This window comes from Vicia villosa, linkage group LG4 (genome assembly GCF_029867415.1).
Source record: "Vicia villosa cultivar HV-30 ecotype Madison, WI linkage group LG4, Vvil1.0, whole genome shotgun sequence".
Classification (NCBI taxonomy): domain Eukaryota; kingdom Viridiplantae; phylum Streptophyta; class Magnoliopsida; order Fabales; family Fabaceae; genus Vicia; species Vicia villosa.
The window spans coordinates 179,933,028-179,944,334 of NC_081183.1; the positions used below are offsets into that span (position 1 = coordinate 179,933,028).

At 34.5% G+C, this 11,307-nt stretch overlaps 1 protein-coding gene across 1 annotated transcript; it reads right to left on the reverse strand.

Moving 5' to 3' along the window:
• Positions 1–6,639: 6,639 nt before the first annotated feature.
• Positions 6,640–8,223, reverse strand: LOC131598423 (uncharacterized). The gene is made up of 3 exons (XM_058871026.1): positions 8,015–8,223; positions 6,856–7,349; positions 6,640–6,787 (listed from the first exon to the last, which is right to left on the reverse strand). Exons 2-3 carry the CDS (start codon positions 7,344–7,346, stop codon positions 6,640–6,642), a joined length of 639 nt encoding a protein of 212 aa, XP_058727009.1. The 5' UTR covers positions 7,347–7,349; positions 8,015–8,223.
• Positions 8,224–11,307: the final 3,084 nt, after the last annotated feature.

Genomic DNA, 11,307 nt, shown 5'->3' on the forward strand with positions numbered 1-11,307 from the left:
GAAGGTTGTGACGATGTGGGATATTATATTTTTAACCATCAGAGACGGATCGGAGCTTATGAGAGGCAAGATCTCCTGGCACATAAGATCGGCACTGAGTTTTGTATGATCCTGGGAATTGTTAGGGTTGACACACGTGTGTTTCTGCGTAATCGACCCTATTTTCCATGCATTGCTTCTCTTCCTATAAGAGGCCAACAGTCTGAACCCGCACTCTGGATTTTTACAAGTGATTACATACCGTTCCAGGTTTGAACGATCTACTTCAAAATCAACGTTGTTCGCCATGTGCCATTTTTTTATTCTTCTCAGACATGCCTCCTTAGACGGAAACTTGTCTCCTTCCTTTAATTCTTCGTCGTTTTGGATGTAGGGCGTGAAGAAGATGTCAGATGATGGTTCGTCACCTTGGAGGTTCAAGTTACCCATATGTGCTGGAGGTGCGTACGCATGAGCTTGAGGCACCAAGGTTTGCTGCTCGTCGTCGGATTCCTCGTTGACCATGTCATCAAATTCGGTTTCCAGATCGTCTTCTTCCTCGTCAATGACGTCAACCTCGTCTTGCTCGTTGACTGGTGGGTCAATAACCTGTGACTGGACAACATTAGTTTCTTGTGTCTCAGCCTGAAGAGTGACGTACAGCTCGATGGAATCCAACCCACAGTATTCGTGGGTGGTGAACATATCTTGCAAGTCTTCGTCATTGGCAATCTCCATTTCGTAAAACTTGACGGTGTTGTCTTCATTGAAATTGGGACATTGGTAAAAAACGCTTGCAATAGGACCCATTGCAATCTTAGAGTACAGTCGTTGAATGAACCCGAAGTCTTTTCCCAACCAACACCACCGCCACGACTAAACACATTTGAGGGAATGGGTAACCGACTTTACAACATCGGTTTTCCGGATAATTATGGGGGCATCGACGAATTCATAGACAGCGATCCACGTGACATCCCAGTACCAGCCCCGGTGACACAAACCCAACAAGAAGCACAAAGGGGCAGGGGTAGGGCTAGGGCAAGAGGCGGTGTCAATATTCGCGGCGGAATCAACGATCGCGGTAAACGGCTCATTACAAGACCAGGTTGCGGAACGGATGGCTATCTTGGTGATGGCCGTCATTGATCATTTTGTTGTACTTTTCATTAGTCTTCTGTGTCGTTTCTGAATTTGATTGTAACCGATGTTTAGCTTTTAAATTATATTGTAATCGATGTTCAGTTTTTAAAAAATATTGTAATCGATGTTTAGTTTTTAATTTATATTGCAATCGATGTTACACTTTTGATTATCGTTTTCTGCATTTCATTTAAAGCCGAAAAAAATATTCTACTAATTTTTTTAAGTAAACATCATAACAAATAAAAAAAAAATTATCATTTTCCCAATTTAAAATGAATTAAAAAAAAATTGAAAAAAAAAAATAAAAAAAAAAGCCCTAGAACTATGGCGCCAAATGGTTTGGCTTCTAGGGCAAAACCCTAGACTTATGAGCCATTCCATTTGGCGCATGCAATGGGAATTTTAGGGCAAGCCATTTCATTTGGCGCATGCACCCAAAATATACACCTATGCGCCATTTCATTTGGCGCATTCAGTGTTCTGGTATGCCAAACCTAGACAGTTTGGTAAATACCCCGAAAACATGGTTTTTTTCGTATTTTTTTTATGAAACCTAGATATTTAAATTTTTTTTCCATATATTTATATTAATTTATTAATAAATAAAATAAATTTTAATTTATTTTAATTAAAAAATATTTATACTAATAAAAAAGTGATAGTATAGATAATGTTGAATTTAATCAACAAGATATGATTGACTACTTAGTGATAATTTACAAAAAGAATTAGAAAAGAGAGATGCTCAGATAATGTTACCATATTTTAAAAGTTGTCAATTGAAGAGTTCAAGATTTTTTTATGCATTTCGAATGGATATAGAAGAACAGCTAACAAATTATTTTTGAATTAATTCAAGGTCTAGAATAGCTTACAAATATTTTGGTGATGTTGTGACTTCTGAACCAACATACTTAACAAATATATACAAAATGCCTTTTGTTCTTTTCAATGGAGTTAATCATCACTGACAATTCATTATTTTTGGTTGTGCCCTTTTTGGGGTGAAACTGAAGAAGTTTTATGTGGTTGCTAAGTACTTGGTTAGAAGCAATGTATGGAGTTTGTCCTAAAACATTATTGTAATCAAGAGGTCGCTATTAATAATGCACTTGCAAGGGTGTTTCCACGTGTTAACCATCATATTTGTATGTGGCACATTGAGAAAAACATTTAAATGTACTTGAGTAATATCTATTATGTAAAAGGCTCACTCAAACAAATGAGAGAGACACCACATATTCATCCAAAACCTTAATGTGATAGGTGTATGAGTTTTCTCACTTATAAAGTGTTTAACCTCCATTTTTCCAAGCAATGAAGGACTTAGAACTTACACTTTGTTTCTCAAAACCACTCACACTTATTTCTCAATAATTCCCCCTAAATGTGAGTTTATTCATTATGCTCCCCCTTAAGTGCAAGCTCTTTCATCCACATACTTGTACCACCATTGATAAACACACTTACTCATCATGGGCACTACAACTGGACACACCGCATGACTACCACCATGTCAGGAAGACTTTCAATACAAGGAGTTAGTCCCTTACTCGAACTAGACTTTGATACCATTGATGGGTCATCAGGAGGAGAAGCATTTACATTGGGTTAAAGACTCGCCTAAATTTACATATAATTGGTTAGAAAGATTTAAAAAAATTAAGTGCAAGATTGGGAGATTTTTCACATCTTCAGCTCCTTTTAATATTGATAATGAAAATTGATTTGTCTTGTTTTTCGCTCAACATCATAACCTGGTCACTTTCCTTTTTTATAGTTTTTTGTCTGATGATTCTTATGATTAACTTTGCCTTCAAAACCTCAAAAAAATTTAACCTACAGAGCACATAAAACCATAATCACATCTTTTAAAATAGTTCTTAAGAGGAATAATGAGAAGTTAGAAGATTTTAATTCGTCTAGAGGCCTCCGACAAGGCAACCCATTATCTCTTGATGACAGTCTGTCATCATAATATTTTATCACTAGTTTCTAGTATTTTTAGTAGTATTTAGAGGAGAATTACATTGTTTAAAGATAAATTTTGCAATATTTGAGATAAAGGAGAAAACAGTAATTCAATCATATCTTGAGCTTAGTATCTCCGATTGAGGTGATACTAACGGAAAATGGAAGCTAACAAAATAGTTAGTTATTAGAAAAATCGTAGTGTGATTACTTTAAATTGCGACGCAATTTGGACACATGTTTTTCCCATTATAAAAGGAACAACATGCAGAATTTTTAGAAAGTAGAGTTTTATAACAATTTGATAACTGCAAGGATTTTAGAAACAGAGATTGGAGGTTTTCATCCACTGAAGACTAATTTCCATCTCTAAATTCTTGTATCTTTCTTTTAAACTTGTTGTATCTTTCTTAGATTAGGCCTTTTGAGATGAATTTATTTTGATATGTTTGAACCATGTAATTGGTCAAATACTATTCACAATTATAGTATTATTCAGTTATATTAGTTCTTAATATTTTTTGTATTTTTAAGATTATTTGGATTAATCAAAGTTTTAAATTATTGTTAACCCTAACTTTTGAAACCTGATTTAATTTAACTGTTCAAAATTAGTAATTACTTTATGATTAGAGAATTATAATTTTGTGATATAAGAATTAACATGCAATAAAATATGTTTTGATTTCAAACTCACGTAAGAGATTAAATGAATGTTATTAAAAGAGAGGGTTATACAATAAGGAATTTGGTAAAACCATTTTGTTAATTCATCGTGATATTAGAAGAACACTTTGAGGGAATAGAAGCAATTACCAAACAGTGACAAATAAAGAATTCGAGAAAGGCTTGATCTTTTTTTAATCATTGATAATTTCCTCTTTTTATTTTATTTTCTGTTGAAAATCAATCTTCTATGAAAATCCCTCAATTCATCGTGGTATTGTGTTGTGATTAAGCAATCCCTATGGATATGAACTTTTTATAAATATTATTATTTGACAACAAGTTTAGTACACTTGTTAAGTATCCATCAAATTTCGGGCATTGTTGTCGGAGATTGTTAATTAATTTTAACAAAGCAATTAAATTGTGTTTAAGATTTATTTTTATTTATAGTTTTATAGTTTTTAGTTTTATTTTTATTTTTTATATTATTGTTTTTGTTATTAATTTTTGTTATTTTCAACTATTCTTGCGTATTAATTATTTTTTAGGGTTAAATACTATTCACCCCCTGCCAAATTAGCGAGATTCGGTTTTCCCCCTTATTAAAAAAAATTTAGCCTTGACCCCTTAACAAAAAAAATTCTGTTTTCAGGAACCCCCTATCCCTTGTTTGGCTGACTGGGCGAGGGGAATCTTGTTGACTAGGCATGATATCTTGCTGACTAGGCATGGTATCTTGCTGACTGGGCATGTTTTTGGAAAGCTTGCAAAATTATGGTATCTTGCTGACTGGACATGTTTTTGAAAAGCTTGCAAAATTGCAAATAATCAAACTTGCAAAAACTAGGTTTCGAACCCAGGTAACAATGGTTAATAGATGCACAACCAACCACCGAAGCACAATGCTGAATCCTATTATAATTTCCAAAGCAAATAAATATATATATTACGTTTATATATTACTTTATTTATTTATTTATTAATATACTTTATTACTAATATATTAATATATGTTTATATATTACTTTATTAATGTTTATTAACATTTTAATGTTATATATATATTTTAAATTTTTTAAATTTAACTGTTAATGTTATATATATTTTTAATGTTATAAAAATTTAACATTTTAATGTTATATATATTTAATATTATAAAAATTTAACATTTTAATGTTATATATGTTAACTGTTAAATTTAACATTTTAATGTTATATATATTTTGTAAATTTTTTATAAATATATATATTAACGTAAATAAAAATTTTACAAATAAAAATATATTAACGTAAATAAAAACGTAAATTTTACATATTTATATATATTTTAAATTTATTAAAAATTTTAAATATTTTTAATAAAAACGTTAATAAATATATATAGATTTAATAAAAAAAATTATAAATTTTTAACATTTTATAAATATTAACTTTTTAACATTTTACAAATATTAATATTATTTTATAATAACTTAAAAAAGCTGTACATAAAAAATATTTAAATAATTATATAAATGTATTATTTAATTATTATAAAATATTTAAATGTATTTTAATTAATATATGCATGTTTTGTTGTTAATTAAAATTATTAACTTTTTATATAAATGTAAATTAAAACGTTTTTTTTAAATATAATTATTAAATAATACATTTATATAATTATTTAAATATTTTATATATACAACTTTTTTAAATATAACTGTTCTGGCCTGGGCCGAGCAAGCCCAGCTCTTCTCACTAGCCGAGCAGGCCCAAATCATTGGGCCCATTTACTGGATAACCGTCAAGAGATATCCACGCACGAAGACCACGCGTCACGCAGCGGGGGATTCGGTCAACCATCTCCGAACCCTACGCTATGCTCATCCAGAACGTGGGTCACCTGCTGACTCTGCCCTAGCACAAGGACGTTCTGGCAGTTTCCTAGCACGTGGGCCTCCAATTGGATTTGGCCCAATTAGGAAACCTTGGCCCAGCGCTGGGGGCTACAAATACCCTCTTTCACCAGAGGGTCAGGTATTCTATTCTTCACTCTCAACCCTCATTCTCTGATAGCTACTAACTTAAGCATCGGAGAACCTTGCAGGTACCCCCCCATCTTGCTCTCCAAGCCAGATTCCGCTGCCTTGACGATTCTTCTGATTAGGTACGATCAGTGGCGCCGTCTGTGGGAATCTTGCTCCCCCTTCTTTAACAAAGATCAAAGCATAAACTTTCACGATCGTCATGGCTAACAACAACAACATCCCAAACTCCGATCCCTTCCTCCTGGAACATCTGATCGAAGATTCCACCCGCGAGGTGACGAATCGTCGTCGGCAAGAAGAACCACAACATGCTCTTGCCGGACAGAGAAGACCGAGACATGAGACCTCGCAACCTAGGAGGCAGCGGATCCAGAACATCCAGCAGCTACAGGGCCTCCAACAGGTTCAGAATGTCGAACAAAACCCTCCCGAGGGACACGTTCAGAACGGGGAAGACGAGCAGGCCCGAACCCACAATGGGCCTGAACATCCCCAAAATGAGAATGAGACTGACGCTAGAGACGGGCACGCTGCTTCCTCATTCACCCACACCTCCGACAGGCAGAGAGCCCGTCATGAAGAAGAGGAGGAACCGCTCAACATCCCCGAGGATACTGACCCCATCACTGTCCGCCTGCTCAAAGAACTGCAAAAGACGAACAGCCTCCTCCGACTTCAGGACGACCGTATCCACGAGCTGGAAAGGAAGCGACGGCGCCGCTCCCCTCCGCGGAGACATTACCAGTCGCGCTTCTATTCCTCCTCGCGCTCACCTCCGAGGAGACACCGTCGGCGTTCCCCATCTTCTTCACGCTCTCCACCTAGAAGACATCGCCGCCGGAGATCATATTCCCGCTCTCCACAAAGAAAGAGCAGGAAGAATCAGAGACCAGAGGCCACTGAAGCAAGAAGCCTCTCCCCCGAGCAGGGTCATCGGGGCCCTTCCAAGGCTGTGTTTAATTGCAGCAGCAGGCGCCGAGCTAGGCGCCCACCTGCAAAAAGTCCAAATAACAAATAAATTAAATGGTTAAAGAACGAAACAAATAACATTCTAACTTACCCTCGTCCACAAGGTCGTATAAGAACCTTCCCATCAGCATTCTGCTTGTTTGAATCCATTTCTTGAGGAGTTTTGGGATTCTCCTCTTCTTCTGACTCCTCTGTATATGGAGTTTCGGGATCCTCCTCTTCCGACTCCTCCATAATAGGAGTTTTGGGATCCTCCTCCTCCACTAGCTCCTCCTTCTCCTCTATATGTTCACTACTATTTGATTGATTCAATAGACCAATATTTTGCTCTAGTTCTCCGTGCTCAGTCCAGATCGAATAGTTTGGTTTAAAACCACTCTTGTACAAATGACCTTTCACATCTCTTGGAGTGAAAGACTTTAGACACTTGCACGATTCACATGGACACTTGATCTTTCTCTCAGACAAAAAGCAGGGTTGTTCCTTAGCCTTCTTAATAAACTCCTGAACTCCGTTAATAAACTCAAATTTCAAGCCTCTTCTATGAGGATTGAACCTATCGTACATCCAACTACGATCCATTCTCTGCATATTACGCATATAATTATTAGCTATCAAGGGGGTACTGGTCACACTTTAAAAATTTTAACAGCAAAAACCTCTGTATTATAGACAATTGTAAAAAAACAAGTCCGAAAAAAAGTATATATATGATAAGTATGTGCATAGTTTCTGAATTATCAGCACGCAGCTAACATATTGGATCTTAGACAGGATCGCGCACTACTGAGCTCAACTGTCCGCTTACAAACAACACAAACAGACAAATACATAAAAATTTACTAAATTATCAGCATACAACCAACGCCTTATTGAGCTTTACTCTCTACTAACAAACAACATATCATTCCCAAAAATGTGTTCCATTAACATCACAGATAACATTGCTTACATACTTTGAACTCCTAATATAAGCTATGAGTGCACCAGAGTCAAGTCACAAACAAAAAATTACAAAAGAGCCAGTGAGGAACAAAACTACATCAACTTAGTATTGTATGTCTAAAGCTACATGGTATGATAGTGTTATTTTTTTAGCTAAACGATTCCACCATACATTTTGTTTCAGATGTTCAATAATTTACTTGCTATTGCTTAGGAAATTATGTAACTATCCTACCAAGTTAAGTTTCACCAAAGAGCCCTAAAAGTTAGCCCTAATTTGCTAATGTATAGAAAAGAACACAGACCTTGCGTTGCGAGATACGGTGTAGATTAAAGGAGCACTCTCGCAGCTTCAGAAATGGTGCTTCTTGGCGGCTACAGTGGAGAAACGGGTAGAATGGGAAATGTGGAGATAGGGTTTACTACAGTGTAGCGTCCAATTGGATCGCGGCAAATTTTCATTTGATAAATGTAGCGTCCATTATCACACCGTCGTAACAAAGAGAAAATGGTTAAAGTGAATACAATAGGACCTTGAAATTTGGTTGGGTTCAATTATTCTCTCCCATGTCATATATTTATATTAATTTATTAATAAATAAAATAAAATTTTATAAGTATCAGATATACCTAAGAGGGGGGGTGAATTAGGTACTTTATAAGTTTTTCGATTTTATGGTGTAAAGTGATTATTTTTCTGGTTTATGGTGATGTTACTAAAAGATGTAAAGTGCAGAAAAATAAATGACACAAGGATATATCCTGGTTCCCCTCACAAACCGAGAGTACTCCAGTCCCCTTACGCAGTAAGAGATTTCAATATAATTGGTATCTTGTACAAGCCTAACCAAACACCAAGAACAATCCTCTTGGACCAAGAACAATCCTCTTGGATTTTTCACTAAGACCACTTATGAGAACAATCCTCTCAAAGTGTCTAACTTGTTTCCAACAATCCTGGATAACAAGAATACAACAAGTATTTGATTTTGTATAAGAGTTTGAATAGTAGAACAATGTATCAATCACTTGATTGATCTTCCCTTCCAATGATAATAATTCACAATTCTTTAAAGTAATAGATTGCTCAAAATATTTTCTAGTTTGGATGATATGAAAGTGTGTAGAAAATATCTTGAAAAAGATTGAAGAAAAAAATAATGTGAATTTCTGAAAATTTCTAAGAGTTTTTGATTGGAAGAGGTGAAGAATGAATTTGAAATTTTGAGTATATATAGATGTTCATAACACCTCTTGAAATATCACAAGTTTCTGTATTTTAATCATGAACCATTGCCAAGATTAAAGGAAAGGTTTTAATGAAAAGGTGTTTGAGAAGGTGTAATGAAAAGATGTTGTTTTTCAAAAACGTTCAGCAAGCAATCGATTGCACCTTTGTGCAAATCGATTGCACAACTTCTAACAGTCAAAAAATTCAAAAAACCTTCAGTGCAAATCGATTGCTATATTGTGCAAATCGATTTACACAAGCAAAAACAGAAGCGCATGTAAAAACCTTCAGCAAGCAATCGATTTACAGTAAGTGTAAATCGATTTACACTTAGTAAAAAAGCAGTTTTTGTTTATGAAACTTGAGATTTAAGAAGGAGTATGCTATGCAATTTTGTGGTTTGATTTTTGAGCATCTAAGACTTTAAGTAATTGATAATTATGATTATACCTATTCCAAAGAATCCATAGCTTGAATCAAAGTCTTTACACATGATGCTTTATCTTGAATATCATCTTTTCCTTCTTGTCATGTATGATTTGTCTTCATCAAAACAAAAGATCTTCCATTGAGAATCTTGATTTCACAAATTTTAATTTATTTTAATTAAAAATATATTTATACTAATAGAAAAGTGATAGTATAGATAATGTTGAATTTAATCAACAAAATATGATTGACTACGTAGTGATAATTGACAAAAAGAATTAGAAAAGGGAGATGCTCAGTTAATGTTACCATATTTTAAAAGTTATCAATTGAAGAGCCCAAGATTTTTTTATGCATTTCAAATGGATGTAGAAGAACAGCTAACAAATTGCTTTTGGGTTGATTCAAGATCTAGAATAGCTTATAAATATTTTGGTGATGTTGTGACTTTTGAACCAACATACTTAGCAAATAGATACAAAATGCCTTTTGTTTATTTCACTGGAAGTTAATCATCACCGACAATTCATTATTTTTGGTTGTGCTCTTTTATGGGGTGAAACTGAAGAAAGTTTTATGTGGTTGCTAAGTACTTGGTTAGAAGCAATGTATGGAGTTTGTCCTAAAACATTATCCTAATCAAGACGTCGCTATTAATAATGCAGTTGCAAGGGTGTTTCCACGTGTTAATCATCATATTTGTATGTGGCACATTGAGAAAAACATTTAAATGTACTTGAGTAATATCTATCATGTGTAAGACTCACTCGAACAAATGAGAGAGACACCACATATTCATCCAAAACCTTAATGTGATAGGTGTATGTGTCTTCTCACTTATAAAGTGTTCAACCTCCATTTTTCCAAGCAATGAAGGACTTAGAACTTACACTTTGTTTCTCAAAACCACTCACACTTATTTCTCAATAATCCCCCATAAGTGTGAGTTTATTTATTATGCTCCCCCTTAAGCGCAAGCTCTTTCATCCGCATACTTGTACCACCATTGACAAACACACTTACTCATCATGGGCACTACAACTGGACACGCTGCATGACTACCACCATGCCAATAAGACTTTCAATACAAGAAGTTGGTCCCTTACTTGAACTAGACTTTGATACCATTGATGGTCATCAGGAGGGGAAGCATTACATTGGGTTAAAGACTCGCCTAAATTTACATATAATTGGTTAGAAAGATTTAAAAAAATTAAGTGCAAGATTGGGAGATTTTTCACATCTTCAGCTCCTTTCAATATTGATAATGAAAATTGATTTGTCTCGTTTTTCGCTCAACATCATAACCTAGTCAACTTTCCTTTTTTATAGTTTTTTGCCTGATGATGCTTATGATTAACTTTGCCTTGTTGAGTTGTCATCATCAAAACCTCAAAAAAATTTAACCTACAGAGCACATAAAACCATAATCACATCTTTTAAAATAGTTCTTAAGAGGAATAATGAGAAGTTATAAGATTTTAATTCGTCTAGAGGCCTCCGACAAGGAAACCCATTATCTCTAGATGACAGTCTGTCATCATAATATTTTATCACTAGTTTCTAGTATTTTTAGTAGTATTTAGAGGAGATTACATTGTTTAAAGATAAACTTTGCAATATTTGAGACAAAGGAGAAAACAGTAATTCAATCATATCTTGAGCTTAGTATATCCGATTGAGGTGAGACTAACGGAAAATAAAAGCTAGCAAAATAGTTAGTTATTAGAAAAATCATAGCGTGATTACTTTAAATTGCGGCGCAATTTGGACGCGTGTTTTTCCCATTATAAAAGGAACAATAGGCAGAATTTTTAGAAATGAGAGTTTTATAACAATTTGATGACTACAAGGATTTAGAAACAGAGCTCGGAGGTTTTCATCCGCTGTAGACTAAGTTCCATCTCTAAATTCATGTATCTTTCTTCTAAACTTGTT